This window comes from Ciconia boyciana, chromosome 7 (assembly GCF_034638445.1).
Source record: "Ciconia boyciana chromosome 7, ASM3463844v1, whole genome shotgun sequence".
Lineage (NCBI taxonomy): Eukaryota > Metazoa > Chordata > Aves > Ciconiiformes > Ciconiidae > Ciconia > Ciconia boyciana.
Window position 1 is genome coordinate 46,966,977 of NC_132940.1, and position 20,679 is coordinate 46,987,655.

Consider the following 20,679-nt stretch of genomic DNA (forward strand, 5'->3'; position numbering starts at 1 on the left):
GTTTGGTGCAGTTTTTAATCATGTTCACAGAATTGCCTTTGCAACCATAATACATGGTTAATTTTCTTGAGATGAGTAAACATCACACTTTGTTGAGGCCTTAACCTACAGTATGTAGTACACAACTTTTGAAACAAAACTCGTGTTATTTGAAATATGTTCTCAAGCTCAAAGGCTTTTTTCCACTTTCGTTAGTTCTGCAGTAAGCTCTGTGTAAATTTAGCTTAATGACTCGTCTAACATCTCCAATTGTACAACATAAACCTATCTTTTAAAAATTTTTTACAGGGAAAAAGATATCTATATTGGCTATTTGCCTCTTGCCCATGTTCTGGAGCTGAGTGCTGAACTTGTGTGTCTGTCTCATGGATGCCGCATTGGTTACTCTTCGCCTCAGACACTAGCTGACCAGGTATGTTGTAGATGTAAGCTCTTATGGTAAAAAAACAACAACAACAAAACCAACTCACATCAGATCTTTGTAATATTTCTTAAAAAAATATTTCAACAAATCTTCTTTTCTACAATTCATGTAACAGGGTATTGGTGGTTATGACTGGTACTCTTGACTAGTTTTAATTGCTAAAATATAATCTAAATGAAAATGATTGTTTGAAAGCTGTGCTATCTCATTTTGTTTCTCATGTTAAAAATCTTGAATGTGTCTGCTAGTAAACTTGTTCTTCGCTTTAGTCCTCTAAAATAAAGAAAGGAAGCAAAGGCGATGTTACTACACTTAAGCCAACCCTAATGGCAGCTGTCCCGGTAAGTAACTGAAGGATAAATAATTTTAAAAATTATTTAAAAAATATAATTCATAATTCAAATTTTTAACCACAAGATTAATGCAATGGTCATTTCAATAAGAAAGGTAGAACTTTTGATGTTAAGCTAGCTTAAAAGAATAGTTTTGGTATTTATTTGTAATGTTGGGGATAAACGTTCATCATATGAGTGTCAACATTTTTCAAAGTTTAAATAGCTGTGGAGATTAGATTGCCATTTTAATTAGTCATCTATGTGTTCGTCATAGTAAATTAATAGAATAAAGATAGTTGGCAGCAGGCAGCTTGGTGTTAACTAGTGCTCCTGCTCAGATGTTTGTCTTCCTCGTTTTCTGTGAACTTCTTGCTATCTGTTAGCAATGGGAAGAGGAAGCAACCTGGGAGTAGGTTGTTACCTGAAATGTACTAGAATTTCTAGATCGTATTTCCTTTTTTTTTGTACTGAATTTAGGATTTCTGTTTCTTTGAGTTAAAGTTAATCTTTTTATGTAACTAGGAAATTATGGATCGGATCTACAAAAATGTCATGAATAAAGTGAATGAAATGACTAGTTTCCAGCGGAATCTATTTATATTGGCCTATAACTACAAAATGGAACAGATTTCCAAAGGTTACACTACCCCACTCTGCGATAGGTAATTTTAATTTTATCTTTAATGACACAAAAAAATTGCTTATCAAAGTCTTACCACATAAGCAGTATCTGATTTTTTTTTTTGGTGCTTTTCTTTGTTTTAATGTTGACACTCTGAACATGAACAAGCCTGTAAGTGTAAATTGAAACAACAAATCAGTAGTTTGTGTGATGGCTGTAAATATTTACTGATGTAATTTAAGTGAGTGTTATTTAACTTGAAACTGATTGGAGATTTATATTCATTGCGTTATTTTCATGGGGACTTTAATAATGGATTTATACAATTCTTGGGTAAGATGAGAAGTCTATTCCTATAGATAACTGTAAACTTCACATTTTCACAGAAGTGAATCATAGAATATCTCAAGTTGGAAGGAACCCATAAGGATCATCGAGTCCAACTCCCAGCTTTAGTGAGACTAAAGGATAATATAATTGCAAAATTTGTACAGCTTATTTAAATTATTTTTGAGGAGAAAATTACAGAACTTTACTGTCTTACTAAATCTACGTTCTCAAAACATTTAATCCATCTTCAAATTAGAACGTGGAAACAAGCTTAGAAATCTGCGCCTGTGTTTTTGAAAACTTCAATGTGCTCCTTCAGAGTTTTCCATGAATGCCATAAATGTTTATTTGAAGATGGTGGAAACTTTCAGTTCAGATACAAAATTAGGTACTCTCTTGTTTTGTTTTTAAGCAACAAATATATATACTCTTATCTCTCTGCATTTTAGCCTTATTTTCCGGAAAGTACGAATGCTGCTAGGTGGAAAAATTCGCATCCTGCTTTGTGGAGGAGCTCCACTTTCTGCAGCAACTCAGCGGTTTATGAACATTTGTTTCTGTTGCCCTGTAGGACAGGGGTATGGACTAACTGAATCAGCTGGAGCTGGAACAATCACTGAAGGTTGGTGTCAGTGTATCCCACTGAGTGCTGTGATCCATGCTGAGCACTCTGCGTGTATCATCTTTGACAGTCTATTCATTTGGTGTATGCCACCAAACGTAATTGGGGAATCCTGGGATTTACTTGTAATCATAAATACATAAAACAGTAGGAGTACTAACTTTGACACATGTACTAAAGCTGGTGACCTACATATAAAATGAATGTTCTCATTTGTGACAGAGAAACCTGTAATAGTGTGAATGGAATCTTGGCATTATTGCACTTACTAGTTGAACTGAATAAATTATTTCTAATTTTGGTGCGTATATTGAGATGTTAGGAAAATAAAAAATGGAATGCAGAAGCCTGCACCAGATTTTAATTTTATATAACAGAACTTAATGGTTTCAGTTGCCTTTTAGTCCTAAAATTTCACTTGTTTTCAGTGGTGGTAGAAACAGTCAGAGCTGCTATTTTTTGGCAATAGTGTGATCTACCTAGGAATCATATGAGGAGCATCTAAGGTTCATTGTTAGATTATGCCAGACTGTAGAACATGTATTATGTTCCTTGGTGATCCACAAACTGCTGTGATGTGGTTTTTATTCAAAGGGGTCTTTGGAAGTGGCTTCTTCAGGAGCTTGGGGGGGAAAAAAAAAATAGTGGAACTGTAATACAAATTATGTAGTCTCCAGTGATGCTCTTTTGGGAAGGTGCCCAGATGCAGAAGTGTTTGGGATTGAGCCTTCAGGAAAGTGAATCAAAATATAGAATCCTTGAATTGTTAAGAAATATTGCTACTTATTTCAGAGTCCAGCAAACACTGTTTAAAGTTGTTGTGCCACTTCTGAAGCATGATCCCACATGGACAGCTTACTATCAAAGCTGTGTTGGTATGACTGGAGGTATCTGTAAATACAGCCATCTATTCTCTTTGCAGGATAAGGATTTTATCTGCATTGCCTTGATAGATCAATTGGTTTTCTTGGAAGTTCTGTTCTATGAATTAAAGTTCAGAAATAAATAGCAGTTAATTTTCACTAAATAAGATGCCTGATAACAAAGAATTTTCTAATCAGTTTTGGTGATTTTTTTTTTTCCTGAAAAATGCTCTTTTTAAAATTCTAGTATGGGACTACACTACAGGAAGAGTGGGAGCACCTTTGGTCTGTTGTGAAATCAAATTAATGAACTGGGAAGAAGGTGAGAATTTCTGTACGTGATTAAATGATAGTGTGTTTGTAAGAACTTTAGCTGTTTTTCTGTCGGGCTTTGCTCAGTAGTAGTAATTAGAAGACTATTTATTGGCTTTTTAAATTTGAAATGCTACTTTTACCTATAAAAGCTTGATCTTGGGGGAGCAAAAAGGTAAATTAAATTCCTCAGTGGTTTTTAAACTTAGAAATATCTAGACAGAAGCTATCAATGCAAGTGGCCTTTTGACGAGGTTGTATTATGACTCTGGCTTTTTTTCTTATTCCAGGCTTATTTCTTTTATTCCAGTCACTATAATTGTATATACATACTGTGTAAATGTATACAGCATTGTACCTCTTTCTGATTTAGATCAGTATTCTTGCAGGACAGGGTGCAGGTCTTGTATGTTGTGTCTTAGAGGTGCTGGATTCAGGAGACTTCAACTGAAGTGCATGCATGATACTTCTGTTGCCATCAAGAAATTATTTGAAAATAGTCTTCATAATATTATTATTAATAAAATCATTAAAAATCGGTATATGGAATGGAAGCTTAATGGAAGCTATATAAAATATATTTAATGAAGTTTGGAACGTATTTAGGTGATTTCCTTTGACTGTAGGTTTTTGTGTATTGTAGAGTAGAAATACATAATACTTAAGGGTGTTTTGGGCTAATGTGAAACCTTATAGTTTTTTTCTTTCCTAAAATATGAGGCTAAATTTATCTTTTTTTTTTTTTTATTCAAGCCTGTATGAAACTGATAGAGCATGTTAGTCCTGGCAGAAAGATTGCATAGATTGCATTTGCCCTCTGCATGTGTGTGAATTTCACTGTTTGTAAATGCACATGTTAAATAGGTATATATATGCAGAAAAGAATAGGAACCACCTCTTCCCTTAATGAACTATTTAGGCAAGTGGTAACTTTGGGTAAGGACTTCCTGAAGTGTTTAGTTCTATGTTTAAATAGTGAAAATAATTGGAATTCTTGCTTTGGGATATATTTTAATTCTTGTTAACTTAATAAAAACTGTACTTTTAGGTGGATATTACAACACTGATAAACCATATCCTAGAGGTGAGATTCTTATTGGAGGGCAAAATGTGACTGTGGGCTACTACAAAAATGAAGTACGAACCAAAAAAGATTTCACAGTTGATGAGAATGGGCAGAGGTGGCTCCATACTGGAGACATTGGAGAGTTTCATCACGATGGATGTCTAAAAATTATTGGTGAGTTAATAAATTCAGGTGAACATATATATAAATTTTTCAGGGCTGCTAAATACTGTAATTAACAAAAAAAAAATCTCCATATCTTGGCATGCAGTCTTAGACCCTGCCATGTGTCCCAGGGAAATTCTGATATGTTAATGTAAACTTGATTGTGTGTTTTAAAAGCTGTTTTTTAAAAAAATTGCTTCCTTTTAAAACAATCTTAACATTGACTCCACTCTGTTAGTGAGACTGGGTAGTAATTAAAGGGTTAAATATAGGCTAATTGAGCTAGATAAGCTGCCTTAGATTTTATAATTTTGTAAGTGCGGAATTTGATTCAGTGAAAGGGCTCTTTTGGTAATATGTGCTCGGGAATTAAATAAGCCTTTTTTTATCTTGCCATTCTTTATAATAAGAATATCCCTTTATCATAAAGGAACTAAGGGAAAAATATACTAAGGTAAAGTTGTTATACATAAGCCTGTGATAGGCTCATAATTCTTTAACACCTGTAGGCACAAAAATAGGTGGCCTATAAACTACCAGGTGTGTCTCTTTAAGTCAGTGGGTGATTCAGGGTGCTCTTTCATCCTGAAAACTAAGCTGATTTGGTTTATTATATGAGAAAAATCTTAGGTCCCATTGCAGCTGCCTTGCACTGGTCAAACAGGTCAGCTACAAAACTACCTTGCCTGGTTGCACAAAGCAGCATGAAGGTATATAGCAAAGGAGAGGTACTCTTGGCTGCCATCACAGCTAGGTGGGTATGACCTGTAGTCACTTTTGCCTTCTTTGGGCTATATACAATAAGCTCAAGTAATTTGGCCTTAATTTTTGCTTCCTATTGTTGTGTTTCAAATAATAGGTGGACAGTTGCTCTTTAAATTCGGATTTAGCCTGGGAATAAATAACAAAATGTCACCAAATGGTGCATCTCCTGCCTTAAGTGTTCTGGACCAGACAGCACAAAATGTGTGCTTCTAGCAAAACACTGGCTTTTGCATAATCTTAGTTGTCTTCCATTCACATGACAGTGCTGTCATATAGGAAACACTGTTCTAAAGGCAGAAAATGCGTGGAATTGAAATGTGTCTCATTTCTATGTGAGGGACAGATTGATAAAACGCGAAGTCTGGAAACCTGATATTAAATGTTTCTGGTACGTTCACCAAACAAGAGTCAGCTTACCTTTTGGCATTTACACATACATTTCAGAAAAGTATAAAATCAATGTCTACAGTTTTGTGTTCTGAATTAACATTTAATTCCTTTTTTCCTCAATAGATCGTAAAAAAGATCTTGTAAAACTTCAGGCAGGAGAATATGTTTCTCTTGGCAAAGTAGAAGCAGCTCTAAAGAATCTTCCACTGGTAGATAATATTTGTGTGTATGCAAGCAGGTAAGAGGCAGCTGATACTTTGTTATTGCTGTATTCTTTGTCTGTCCTACTGAAGCCGTGAGCAAAATCTTTTGCTGCTCAATGTGTGGAGTTTTTTTAAACCAGTTGAAAAAGAATTTTACTTATAATACAATGGAATAACTTTCTCTATCAAAACTAAGACATCTGAAATGTATGGTTTTTTTTCCTTTCCCATTTTTTAAATCATTCGTTCGAAAATGCCAAGAATGAGTCTCTTTCATTCCATTTTCCTCAATCTGAAAAGCAGCTAAGCTCTGCATTCATAACAGACATCACTCAAGCACTGTAGAGATTTATTACCTATAGAAGCCCTAGGACACCTTGTTCCTTGCTATATTTAGCTGTGATTTGTTCTTCAGAGGAAGTACTGTTGTACTTCAGAGGAAAGTGGGGGGGAAAAAACCACCAACAGCCCAGAAGCTGGCTTGCGCATTAAAAATACTTTTCTTTAACCCCTGCAGTACACTAGCAGAAGCCTTGAAGCTTGAGAGAAAACACTCTGTAAATACTAGGCAAGCACACAATTAATAAATGATGATCAAACCTCCTTTCTGTTTGCTTTCTACATGTACTATTGAATTAGGCATGTAAGGTCTCCAACATGTCTTAAGTTTCTATTTCTAGAATTTCCTACCTGTGCATAATGTAGACGTACACGTATAAATATACTTAAGGTGGTCTTTGTTTCCTGTTGCCATTTTGATGTTTGGAAAGTCATTTTGGAGCTTCTGAACAACCAGAAATATTCTGATTTCCAGTATGGCCAAAAAAGCCCCACTTGATAACTTTGATTGAAATAGGCCAGGACAAGCATACCAGAGAATTGCTCAGTGGTAATAAATAGAAAATTAACTTTTGGTTTGTTCACCTGGTTCTCTGTGGTAATTTTTTTGTGTTAAGTAATGGTCGTCATCCTGTTAACTTCAGTTTTGGATCAATAGGCTAACACGCATTGGGCGTGCCACTGCTGAGAAAACTTCCATTATATTAAGCTTTCTTTGTAGTTTTGACCCGTTGGGTGGGTCTCATGTTTGCTTGCTTTGAGTGCCTGAGGTTATGTGCCTGTTCTGAGCACCCTCTGTAGTCTATGGAGGAAGAGATTCCTAGAGATGGTGATTTCTGCTGTTCTAGGATTGAAGTTCAGTATTGGAATTGTACTATCAAATTTTGTGTTAATTTTGCCAGGTCAACATAACATTGGAGGCTAAAATGCACTTGCCTCTTATAGTCTGTGTCTTGCCTATTACTTAAAAATAGGAAAACCTATGAGCAATTTTTAAAGGTAATTTATAAACAGAGTCCAAGTACATTCCAGATTGGTATTTCTGCTGCTGCTGTATTTCTTCTTAATACTTTAATGTGTGTAATTTGGCATAAGTAGCCATGTAACACAGATTCTCTGAATGATTGTCCATATGCACATTTCATTGTGGGTATATACTCACCTCAGCAGTGTGAGCTTGGAGACTTTTTCGTTAGCAGTGCCTATGATGTCTCTTATATCCTGTCTCTCTTTACACTTTGCCTGGGTGATCTCATATGCAAGAGGAGTCCTTCATTTGTAGCTGGTTTATCTCCCACATGCAAAAGGACAAGGAGGACAGACATTTACAAATGGATTAAATCTGTGATTTGACCTTAGAGCTTGGGGTGCAAAGGTTCTCTGAGTAGGGAATCAAAAGTGCTTGCACAATATCTCTGCTTCAAAAGCTATATTAATTGATCACTTCGGACAAAATACTCAGTGAGATAAGGAACAAAATGTTTGCCAAAAGGAATAATGATTTGAGCTCCTTCAGAGGAGTCTCCTACTGCTTTATCAGCACTTCACCCATCCAAGATGCATTCAGTGGGTCTCAAGCATCATGTCAGGAAATTGAGTAGTTCAGTTACCTGAGGAATGAGCAAACGTGCCAAAAAAACTCAGCAGGAAGCTCAAGGAGAGCTGATAAGGACCAGACTTTACAGAATAGAAGTGGCAGTATCGACATGTAGTGCCACTGTATATATCTCTTACCATAGGTCTGAGGGCCGTACTCAGGTAGGATCTCAAGCACAGCAAGGGAATGAGGATGCCTAGCGTAGGAGATGTTTCGGCAAAATCTCTTAGCATGGAGGAGATGACTAAGGAGGTCCTGAGGACCAAATTCTGAAAATTTCTTCCTTCATGCTGTTGTTATGACCTCCAAGACTGAAGAAGCTAGCAAATTTAAAAGATCTGCAGAAGGAACAGTAGTGGAGAGGGAAGTAGCTGCTCCAGAGAGAAGATGTAATCGTCAGGATACTTCTGAAAACACAGTGCTTTAGCATTTGAACTGCAACAAGTGAAGATTTAACTTAGCGGTACAGAATGGAAAGCTACATGTTCTGGGAGCTGTGAGGTCCAAGGTGCTCTTTCCAGGAAAAAGCATAGCTGGATGAACCCGCTGTCCAGAGGAAGTATGCCTCTACTCAAGAGGCTGAATTTTAGATGAACTGAAAGTTTGAGGCTTAGCCAGACAACTGATTACTTCTATATGCTGTTTATCCCTGGAGACACTGGTGATATTACTGGACATGACCTTAAGCATGTCAAAAGACTACAGGAACCAGGGATGAAAGTGCCAGAGTCCTTTGTGTTCTGGATGCCTTCATACATAATACATACACATTACAGAGTAGACCCTAGACAAAGTTACGAGGGTTCAATACAGAGTATAGCACGAGTGTGTGTGGGGAAAAAAAAAATCGGAGAGAGGCAAAGACAGAAGGTGAGATGCAAGCAGTAAGTGATACTGAGGCTAATCTGAAGACTTTCTCTAAGTACGTTCTTAGTAAGAGAAAAATGAGAACGGTTTCAAGTCAGCTAACAGGCAGAGCTTGTTGACAGATGATGCCAGGGAAGCCTGTGTTTGTAATGGACTTTTGTGCAGTCTTCACAGCTGCTGTCAGATGCCCATTATAATTCATACCAGTAACAAAGGAGAAAATTGCAATGTACAGTAACCAAAATGGTATTTAGAGTTCGTATTTTAAAATTATCTTGGAGACCTTAAAGGATAAGCTAAAGTAATCTCCATACCAGGGCTAAGGTTCTGTGTTTTGCATTAATGATCTGTCTGGTGAAAGAGAGAGTTGAAAAGATATAATAAATCTGTAGATAGTTAAGGTGGGACAGGACCAAAGGTACTGTGGAGGACAGGATTAGAATTCAGAGCAAGCTTGACTAGATGGAGATTTGCTTGAAAACAGCAGTCAGTTTAAAGAGGGGAAATGTAAATTATACTTACACCTAAATAAACTGCAAAAATACAGGATGAGGATCACCAGCTGGTAGCAGTTCTGTAGGAGCTGACATGAGTTAACAAGTGCTATGCTGTTACAAGAAGGTAAATAATATGGCATAATCAGATATATAGCCTACAAGATGCACAATGATCTCTTTGCTCTACCAAGCATTAAAGGGTCCGAGTTCCATATGCAACGCTTCAGAAAAGGTGGACCTCTTGAAAATAGTCCAGAAAGTCTTTGAAAAGAAAAATGGGAACGTCTGGGCAGAGATCTGTAATGCATGACTGAGGAGGAAAGGGCATTGCTAAAATTCCTAAAGAAACTTAAGAAAGGAAAGAAGACTAGAAAGGTGAGAAGGAAAAAGAATAGTACCAGTCTGTGAACAAATAAATGGCTTCTGTGGAAAGGAGAGGACCATCTGACTATTGGCTGTATGAAAATACAGCTGATGTAAACTGCAGAGAGGAAGAGTCAGGAATAGCCATCAGGAACAGCTTACCGATGCCAAGAATAATGAAGCATTGGCATTAGCGTTTGCCTGATGTTTAAGAACAGGTTAGACAAACATCTGTTAGATGTAGCTGACCTTGCTTTGAGGCAAGTGAATGAATTAGCTTTCAGCTCTCTGATTCTGTGATCCGCTTTGTTAGAATGTGTAGAGTTGCTATGTGAAGTTCTGTCACGTTTTCCCTAAAATTTACACCGTCTGAAAAATCATGAATACCTGTTTCAGGGCGAATTGTGCTTCGGTGTTTTCCAAAGACTTTGAGATCACAGCTTTGTACATTCTAGGCATGTCAGGAGCAGACAAAGATTGCCAACAGCAGAGTGAGTGTATGGACAATCACTTGAAAGAGGAAGAGAAGTCACTTCCCTTACAGAAGCAGGCGTTCTTTGAGATGTGTTGTGCATATGCTCATTCCACAACCTGCTCTCCAACCCCTCTTCACTGCAGTCCTCTACTCCTCTACAGTAACTGGATTCTGCAGTTGAGAGGAAACTGAGGTAGGGAAGCTGCACACCAGTCTTCATACCGCGATGCAAAACATGAGGAGAGGCAGGGTGCATTGACATCGTACGGGTACTGCTTCCCCAAAGCTTTGAGCATGAGACACAGTGGAATATGCATATGGACAGCACACCTTGAAGCAATCCAGTTGCTGTAAGGTAAGTAGCTTCTCTTTCCTACTTACTTTTAAGCAGGCAAACGTAATTTGTATACTATGTCAGAAAGATTATCAGGTGAACAAAAGCCAACTGTTAAGAGCAATATCTCTGTATGAAGTTCAAATCCCCAACTTGAAATGTTATTTTTGAAGACTTGTTAACTTCACAAAATTCATACTAAAGTACATTATACTTCTCAGTTTCCATTCTTATGTCATTGGATTTGTTGTGCCAAATCAAAAGGAGCTTGCAGAACTAGCTCGAAAGAAAGGATTTAAAGGAACCTGGGAAGAGATCTGTAACAGTCCTGAGATGGAAAAAGAGGTACTGAAGGTGCTAGCTGAGGCTGCCATGGCAGGTGAGTAGCTGGGTAGATAGTATTAACCTTGTGGACCCTAATGTCTGTCAAACAGATAAGCATAGGCCCTAAAAATACTTCCTTGAGCATGTACATTTCATAGAACATATATGAAGTGAAATTTTCATACAAAAAAACCCAACAACAAAACATAAGTTGAGTCAGTCCTTTTGGTTCATGTAACTTTTTTTTTTACCATGGCCAATAGCTAAGGAAAGAATATAAAAACAAACTTAACAAGCTCAGTTCAGTTCCCTGTATATATATATATATATATATATATATATGTGTGTGTGTGTGTGTGTCTGGCAGTCTTTAAGATTTCCTGTAGTGTCTTTTTGGCCTTAGCTGCTGGTTCAAAAGAATGTGGGTCATCTGTAGATCCATGATATGTGTGTTGGGTATCATACAGTCTCACATGCTACATACCTATGCATAGTTGAAATAAGTCCATGGTGACAGGGGCTCTCCTAGCTTCCAGTGACTTGCATCTGAGGGATTTCCTAAATTGAAAGCAGTGTCTTTGTAGTTAATAACTTTCAGTAAACTTTTCCATTAACTCTTCTAGTTGCATTTTAAAGTTACGTAAATATTCTGTATCGGTATCCATACTACCTTGTGCAGAGTTGCACAGCTCAGCTATGTTCGTGTGAAGAAATGCCTCGTTTGTTTTAACTCTGCTGTCTGCTAGTTCAATTTGGTTCTGCCAAGCTCTTGTATGGGAAGAGGCAGTGAACAGTCACAATGGGAGTTGTGATGCTTTTCAGTGTTTGTTATACTTCTCCCTCAGGTGTATCTTTTTCATGCTAATTGCTTGTAGTCTACTTAGCTATTCTGCTGCAGAATTAGAGTGGCACAGTGATATTTTGTTCTTTCATAATAATTTCTGCCTTGTTTTTGCTTTTGACTGTTACTAAGCACTTGAGCTTTTTTCATAAAGCTGTCAGTTATGGCCACAGAATGTTTTTTAAATGGTCATTGTGGATGTTAAATTTGTTTTATATGCATTCTCTTTTACACTTTTCTGCAATGAATGCTTTCTGCTGTCTGTTTTGCAGTTGCTCAGTATCATGATGTCCTTCTGCACCTCTTAGCAATTTGTCCTCATCTTTTCTATCCTGGATAACTTTATGCTTCCAACAATCTTTGTCTTGTTAAACTTAATCTCTTCTCCATATTACTTGTGAATATATTAACCTCTGTGATTAGTATATTTGCAGACTTCTGTTACAGGAGCATACTCTTATGATGAGTGCAGTCTTAATACTGCAGCAGACTCTTTTTTTTTGGTTTTTTGTTTTTTTTTTTTTCTTGCCCCATGTCCCTAGTCCATTTTTCTTCACTGCATGGAACATATGGGCAAAGTCATTCTAAGAAGCTGCTGCAGTGGGGAGATGTATGAAGTCACTTTCCTCTTCTTTTTTGTGCAGCACTAACTATTGTAAAGAGAATTAATTATGTTGTTAAAATTGATGAAATAGAATATTTTATTTAATCCTGAGGCATTTTTACACATTTTGATGTTATTTTATATTTGGTTTTGTTTTACACTTTGGTATCATAGGCTTTACTTTTAAAGTAATACTATGGTTTTTTTAGTGCTAAATTGCAAAAAACCCCCAAGCCCAGTGATTTAATGTCGAGGGAGTAAAAGGTGCAAGAAAATCTAAAAATGGCAGGTTGCACAGGATAATTATACATTTGTGGATTTATTTTTTTAATTTAACCTGAAAATAGATTATTTTTTCTTAATATTGCCCATCTGTTGATTACTTTTCTTAAGAGTTATTTGTTTTTCTTCTCTCATGTCTGGAACTATAGCAGAAGCTCTTGCAAATGATATAGTGTTTTGTGCTGAAGATATAACATGCAGAGCACTGTTCTGTTTCAGTAAGGGGAACAGCTACGATATGACCTTACTTTCCTTGAACAATTTAGCACTATCAGGAAAAAACAGAAACCCCCTGTTTTGTTTTGGTTTTTTTCCAAGCTTAAGTAGTACGGATTTTAAGACTTTCTCTCCAGAAGATGAGTATAATAACACTGATACAATAGTGTATATTTTGAGGATGTCACTTCCATGCACTGAGGCTTTTCTGAAGTTAGGGAGCAGCAAAGATACCCAAACAGCTGGGTTTTATTTCAGTATTTCTGTGGAAACTGGAGAACAAGTTACTGGTGGATCCTGTAACTCTACTTGTGACCACACGGGTTTTCAAAGCTAGCCATGGGGGTGGGGTTTGAGGGGTGCTTCTTCATTTATGTCACATGCTTTTCTATGTGAGAATACGGTTCCTCCTTTTGTGCTTAGTTGTAGAAAAATGATTGCATTTATGTTTTGTATTAAAAATGTTTATTTTTACAGCTAATCTGGAGAAGTTTGAAATACCAGTAAAAATTCGTTTGAGCCCTGATCCTTGGACCCCTGAGACTGGTCTAGTGACAGATGCGTTCAAACTAAAACGCAAAGAGCTTACGGCATACTATCAAATGGACATTGATCGAATGTATGGAAAAAATGTAAAATAATTTTTTTCTGCGCCACTTTGCTACAATGAGCTTGGATCAAATACAAAATACTTGAATTGCCTGTCTCGACACTTGAGATCAACACACAAAACCACCATTCCTCATTTGTAGCTTAAACTGTTATTTCTGATAACATCACCATGATGACTGGCAAGTTTAGTAAAATGTTACGGCAGAAAACTTGTGTCTGTCTCCTTTTTTCCAGTTTTCTCTGCTACCTTGTCAGTCTGTTGATTTTCCCGAGTCTTTTTGGGAAACCATGATTCTGAAGCCTCAAGTTTTTAAACATTTATAAATCCTGTATAATGTTTTATTTGTATCTTTAAAATTTGGATGTATATAGAGAGAACTTGGCTATATAAGAAATGGTTATACTGGGGGCCTTTTTTACCTAATTATTTAAAGAAAAGGTGTTGATGTTGTGACATTATGTACATTGAAAATGCTTGTAACAAGATCATTGTTGAACAGAGGACCAGGTTATTTGCTGCTGTGCTATTTTTCTGTTTAAATCTGAGGGGGGAAATGTTTGGCATTCCAGCTTGTGTAATACATGTTCAATATGTGCCTAATGGTTACTTTTATTTTTATCTGAAAATGAGATGGCACAGCTCTGCATAAAGGCAGGTACTCTTGCAGGTGTTAGTTAAAGCTTGTTTAATACAAAAGATGCTATTAACACAGCAGAAGTTAAACCTAAGAATAATCTCTCAAATACAGAAGCTCCTTTTTTAAATAGCTCATGACCATTTCATCCAGTAGTTGAACTGTGTAGAGCTAATAAGAACTCTCAGCATTAATTTCACTTAACACTTTGTAAGTTTGGCGGTGTCCTTTTAGCAGAGGGACTGTAACAACTTTTGTCTTTTCTCGTTAGGTTTGGACATTACACTGGGTTTGTTCTTTTGTTGTTTGTGAAAGTCTGGCAAGACCCCTGTTCTGCCCTAGTTGCAACCCAAATCTTACTGGGGGGGATTTTTAAAGTCATAATGACAGTTATGTTCTCAGCTCACACAGTGCCTAGCTGCCCTTTGTGCCATTAAAAATCTCCCTTTAATTCTGTGTTCTTTTGTTTAGCATTTTTTTGCTTTAAAAACAGATATTTGAAGTATTTGTCAGCCAGAGTTATTTATGTTGCTTGGTTTGTTACACCCAATTCTTTCTTTGGGAAGGAGTCTCAATTTCTGTTTTACTATAGATAGGTGAATATTGTTTGAAGAACTATGGGGGATCTTTTCTTCAGTGAGAGTGTTTAAGTTTGTTTCAGATGTGAATTTTATTTTCAAAATATTTCTAGAAAGAATATTTTAATCAGGGTTACATGAGAATGTGAAAAGGCATAAATCAGTCAACTTTGTGATGGAGCAAATATTAAAATGGCTTTAATTTGGAGATGATTCTCTCGTGTATTATTTACTTGTATTACTAAAAGTCAAGGTCTTGATGCTCACTTAGTACCCTACTGTGGTAGCATATAGCAATTCAGAATGGCAGAAGCTTTGTTTGGGGGAGGGAGTTCCTGCTGTTAGCATTTGTGACATGGGAGTTTTGGGAGATGTTTGATACACAAATTATCATTTTAAAAAATTCTGACATATTATTGAAATTAACGCTTTCCATTGATTATAGAAAGCAGTTTCATAGGAGTCGAAAGTTATAAAGTAGGTTCCCTGTACTTTTTGATGAAATGATGAGAAGGTTTGTGCTGTATTTTGTTAAATTACCATCTCTCCCACTGTTCATGGATTTCCCTTGCTGCTGTCTATGACAAACTGTTACTATTTGGTGAGTTTTGGTGTAACTAGTCAAATAGAAATATAAGCAACAAAAAGAAATCAGAACCGCATTTATGAGATTAATGCCTTCAGATATCTAAATCATAAATGAAAACCTTCTGACAAATAGAGATAAGACTAATGTTGGAAAATGACTGAGGAATCCGAATGTAGAAATTGCCAAGTTTGTAGGGAAGTGTCACACGATATATTAGACGTTACTAATACCTAAATTTGTATCTGTGCTCCATCAACAGGTTCTTAAATAGTTTGCACTCAGCACAGGATGTACGTTGTTCAAATATTTTTTTGTGATTTTTAGTGAAAATTAATAAATTGCTGAAGTACTAGGTATATCACTTGGTACATTGTGCAGCAGATTTAAGAAAATCTGCTTTTGGTTTAATTCAGAAGAAATCTGAAGTTAGTATTTTATTCTGCTAGGGATTAAATCCACTTTTGGATAAATTGCATACATGAAACTCTTAAAATGGTTTGGAAATAGTAGTTTTAATTCTAATCCAGTCACAACATTGGGTTGCAGTCTTAACTGTGCATTTGATTTTACAGTTCTGTTTTTTTATATTTAAAATGGATGTCAATATATATAGTTCCTCCCTCTTTAGACATCAGATTCATTGTGGACATTTATTTCTTCTACAGAATGTGAAAATAAAGCAGTTTGTTAATTTTAGCCTCAGTATTGAAGATAGGAAGACTTTGTATGGGCTTAAAATATTTGTGATGAGTATGGTTTTTTTTCTTTTGATTTATAACAAAAGACAGACTTTAATACTGCTAGATTCTGAGTACTTCCATGTCCCGTTGAGGCCACTTGCCCCGTGGGTGCCCACGCTTCTCATTAATCGGCCAGGGCTATAATGGGACAGTAAGTCACAGGTGCTGTTGAGATGGAGGGCTTCCTTGCTCCAGCAGTCTTAGTCCTGTAGACTGCTATGCCTGTCAGATACTTTTGGCTGCCACCATGTTCTCACCCTGTGCTCTTTTGCATTGCTGAGCAAAAAGACAACTTTAGGGGAGTTTGAAACCCTGTGTAGATGCAGTACAGGCCAGCCAGGAATTTACCTGGTCTCTCCTTTTTCTCCCTTTTTTTTTTTTTTCTTTTTGTGTCCACCCGTGCCCAGTGTAACAACAACAACAAAAGTACCTGCTGGAATGGATGCACGTGTCCCAAAGGCTGTGGACAACTGTAGAGTAAATTAGGAAAAGTGCATGTTGGAGGTAACCGTCTCCGTCACGAGGGGAATTTTGTAATGGAAAGAGCTGTAACTTTTCAACAGTCTTTCAGAGTTCAAACTAAGAACAAGGGGCATATACCTCACCTGAGGGGCCCCAAAAGGGGTGGGGGTGTTTAACAAAGCTTTTGTAAATATAAACTTCCCAGGACTCTGAATCATTGGAAATTGTTGCTACTTATTCTGTTGTGAAAATTTACATAGTTCATTATAAAAAAAATGACTGACCAAGAAATTCCAAGGATGCTGTGAATCTCCTTTAAATTCCTACAATTATTTAAAAACATTTCAGGACTTTAGCCTAAAATTCAATTTAGATGTCATAAGTGTTCTTTGCAGAGAATAGTTTCTGGAATAGGTTAGGAAATTAGAAAATTACATGTCAGAAAAGACCTTGCAAGTTTGCTGCTGCTACTGCAGTTTATTCACAAGCAGGACCATACCTCAATGGGAAGCTGTATCTTAGCAGTAAAATATTTTGCTGAAATGAAAGCAAAAAACAATGTGCAACTGAAACTAAGAACATAATGCATACCTACGTCCTACTGGTTTTAAAGATAGGATGCAGAGAAGGGTATGGAATTGAAACCGTACATTAAAAACGTCCTGTAAAGCTTGTAAGTTTATGCAGAAATTGCTATAGGACATAAGACTCCTTTGCAATAACCTTTATCCTGCTAAAATTCACAAGCTTTTATTCTGTATTAAAACTACATTTAGGTGATGCAATGCAGCATTTTAATTTTTATTAATGTGATGTATTAACTACTTTGGACTCAGTATAAAATTGCGTACATCTGTTTCTTTACTGGTAAGAGGAACAATCTTCAACTCGCATACACCTTGGGCCAGGCTGAAACATTAATTGAATGACCAGTTGTATATTATTGTAATGGGTTATTTAATGTAAACTCATTTTCAGTGTGATCTTGGTTGTTACTATGAACTGCCTGAACATTGTATATCCTAATTGAGTTATATTGTATGAATTATTTATTTGTAATTGGATATCATGTTTCAAAAATAAAATTAATTTCACAAATCAGGCCCCAAACGTCCAGTTTTTTAAGTGGCATTTCATTTTTTATCTATCTGAGCCTAGATAATTTATGGTTGTAAATTAGTGAATTTAAATCACCTTAGTCGAGTACGTGGCTGTTTAGGAAGGGTAGTGGGTTAGAATAGTTCAAAATGTTGCATTGCCAGGGAAACCTGTTTGATGGTGGGCAAGTCCTTTTGTTTTGCTCCCTGCCTCACGTTGCAAAAGGTTCAAGCCCTGCATTGCTCGTGTTTGGTATCTTGACAGTTTTCTATGTTAATAGCTATGTGCTTGTGCTTTGCAGGTAGTGAATATTCCGGTTGACTACTTGGCCATTTGTGCTATACAGATATTGCTGATGTATTTTTCTGTATGTTAATGTTGTTGGTAGTAAGTTTATGTATCTGGACTGGGTAGTAATCACTCTTATGTGCAAGGCTTGCTAATTCAGGAGCAGAGGTGATACCTGGTAGAGTGGGAATTTAGCCAACTCACGCCTTTTGAAACTGTAATTTTAAGTCTTGTCAAACATTCAAAATAAATGTGTCAGTTTCAACTAGTGTTCCTGCATTACCTTATCAGGTTAGCCTGGGTTTCCACTACAGGAAAGTTACCATCCTGCTTTGTCTATTTTATTTGCATATGATCTGCTATTTACCCTTTAAGAGCACTGGCTATGGTAGTACCTTATGTAAAGCTGTAAGCTTCTGACTTTTTTTTTTCTACTATCTAGGTGTACTAGGACTTAGATTTGGTGTTTAATTTTCCATAAGTTTGTGGGCTTGAAGGGTCAGATCCCAAAGAGATGTTAGATGCTTGCAACTGGACTTCTTAAGAGCTTTTGAGCACTTAAAATTCAAGGTTTTGATTACAAGCTCACAAACTGTTGCTGGTAACCATCCAACCTGGAGGCATCTCAACTTAACAGGTGCCTTTTTTTGGGTCTGTATTTACAGGTTCCCCAGATGCCTAGGGTCATAGTGCTGGCTAAATGTCAAACCTTCCCTGCTACATAGCTGATCTTTATTTTTATCCCTTTAATCAGCCATGAGAAGACTCCAGCTTCCTTCTTATTTTCAGTTGTATTCAAAGTAGTTTGTTTTCTTTCCTTCAAAAATAGTGGGTTTTTTAAGACTGAAAATTATTTATTTCCAATTCATTTACGATAATATGACACACTTTAATTGACACACACACACACACACCCCGCTGGCATCCACAGCTGCTAAAATGCCTTTAGGGGTCCCTTTAATAAAGGGAAGTAAACAAGTTCTGAACTATTATAGTAGGTAATTTATTATAGCAACTAATTTCAGAAAGGATAAACATGTAACCATTTTAGGAGCCTTAGTTTTCAGAAAGTACTATGTTAAGGAAGCCATTGGAGAGGCACAGGATCCAAAATAATAGGTACAATAAAATTACAAATAAAAACATTGAAGTCCTGAGTTGCCATTGTTATCTATACCAGAAAAATCTAGGGGAGACAGGAGGGAAAGGGAGTACCCAAATAGTTAAAAAGTGAATGATTTGTTAAAAAAAATTAGAATTTTAATTCTTAGGAATAATATTTTGAAAATCTTTTAATATTTCTGTGTATATACAATTTCTGTCTTGGCAACAAAAGCTAAACCAAGAGCAATGCCAGTGCTACAGTTCTGCAGCTGTAGCTGTTCTCATGTGCCATCGCATGGTGAAACGGCCTTGCTCTTTACTGAGCAGGGGCTGCCGCTGGGTGTCCTGGCCAGCTGTAGCCAGGTGGAGGGAATCTGCCTGCCCTCCCATTTTAAAAGTTTTCTTGCAGGCAAGAGCAGATGAGAGGCAAATGGTGCAGAAAATTGCCCCTGTTTTTCCCTAGAAATCATATGAATAAAGTGGATTTGTCTGCACTCCGCAAGCTAGGGGAACAGATGATAAGTATGCCTTTTCTTTGTGCTAGGGGAGGCAATGGTAGAAATACTTCTTTTTTGGGATGAAAGAGTTGAGTAGTTTTAACCTGTCTTCTGAGGTGCCAGTGAAAATTGGGGAAGTACTAAATGTTCCTAGGAGGGATAGCTTTTGCACATGGCTAACTGAAGCTGAACTTCTGGGCTGGAACAGAAGTCGGTGTGCATCCCTGTGCCTGTCCGGGTGGGATCCAGCTGCTGTGGCTGGAGGGACAGCAGGTGCAGGTAGCTCAAATTTCAGAGAGAACTTGTAAATGTTTTCTCTGCTGAAGCTGCTAAGTATTAAAACAGTCGCCTGTAACTTTCAGTGAGTAGCTAAGATTTGAATCCCAAATATTATAAATCTGTTTAAACCAAGCATTTCAGCACTTAGTTCCTCTTTACGTGGCAAACACGGCTTAGCTTTAACTGTCTCCCTGATGTAAAGACCTTGCAGCCTTCGCAGGGGGCTGGGTGTTGGACCACTTGCATCAGCGTGTGGTCCTGGACGGGCATCCCCAAACTGCTGCCTGGTCCCCCGTATGAGATGGCTGATAGAAAAGCAACCATCGTTTTCCTTTTGGGGTAGGTGGGTTATGTTGGCTGTGAACACACCTACCTGAAAGAGTGGCACAGCTGTCTATAATGGAATATTCCATGCATGTAATGTCAAAAAGATGCTTTATTGCAGACCTGAGGGTTATGCAGCACTGCTAAGTGCAAGAGCAGGAAAAAGCCACATCCACATTTTAATCCCTAGCCCCTGAATATCCATACATTCTGATACGCCTTTTCCCACTTTATTGTAAGTGTGTGTTTAGTTGTTGGGGTTTTTCTGCTCTAAAACTGTAATGCTTTCTATTAGTGGCAGGGTTGATTTTTTTTTTGGTGGTAATTATTTCCAGGTAATTGAGAGACAACTTCACAATGTCAATGGTTTTAATGGAAAAGTTCATATGGCTTTCCGTTGGTATGCAATCACAGTAACTGTGTTTGGCAACAGGCCTGGTGGATAGTGTCCTTTAATCCCTCTGAAATGGCAAGATCTTGATATAGATCCTTATGTTTCCATAGTTTCTGCTACTTCAGGCTCCTAGAGAGGGTAAGGGAGAAAGTACCATTGTTTTGAAATATGAAAATATTAATAGCAAAAGTGAGTGTCTATTGTATTAAATGCCCATAAAATTCACTGTATCACAACCTGGTG

General features: G+C 37.0%; 1 protein-coding gene across 8 annotated transcripts in view; it reads left to right on the forward strand.

Annotated features, from left to right (window-relative positions):
- Positions 1-14,869, forward strand: part of ACSL3 (acyl-CoA synthetase long chain family member 3) — a 52,447-nt gene extending 37,578 nt beyond the window's left edge. For 7 of the 8 annotated variants that reach the window (XM_072866345.1, XM_072866340.1, XM_072866339.1 and 4 more), the window contains 9 exons: positions 289-412; positions 694-765; positions 1,282-1,421; positions 2,161-2,333; positions 3,444-3,518; positions 4,557-4,748; positions 6,018-6,132; positions 10,791-10,948; positions 13,314-14,869. In XM_072866345.1, the coding sequence (XP_072722446.1) occupies positions 289-412; positions 694-765; positions 1,282-1,421; positions 2,161-2,333; positions 3,444-3,518; positions 4,557-4,748; positions 6,018-6,132; positions 10,791-10,948; positions 13,314-13,477 (1,213 nt within the window). In that variant the 3' untranslated portion in view covers positions 13,478-14,869. Of the gene's footprint in view, positions 1-288; positions 413-693; positions 766-1,281; positions 1,422-2,160; positions 2,334-3,443; positions 3,519-4,556; positions 4,749-6,017; positions 6,133-10,396; positions 10,650-10,790; positions 10,949-13,313 lie in introns of those variants that run through there. The other variant, XM_072866346.1, reaches the window with a different exon arrangement.
- The last annotated feature ends 5,810 nt before the right edge of the window (positions 14,870-20,679 follow it).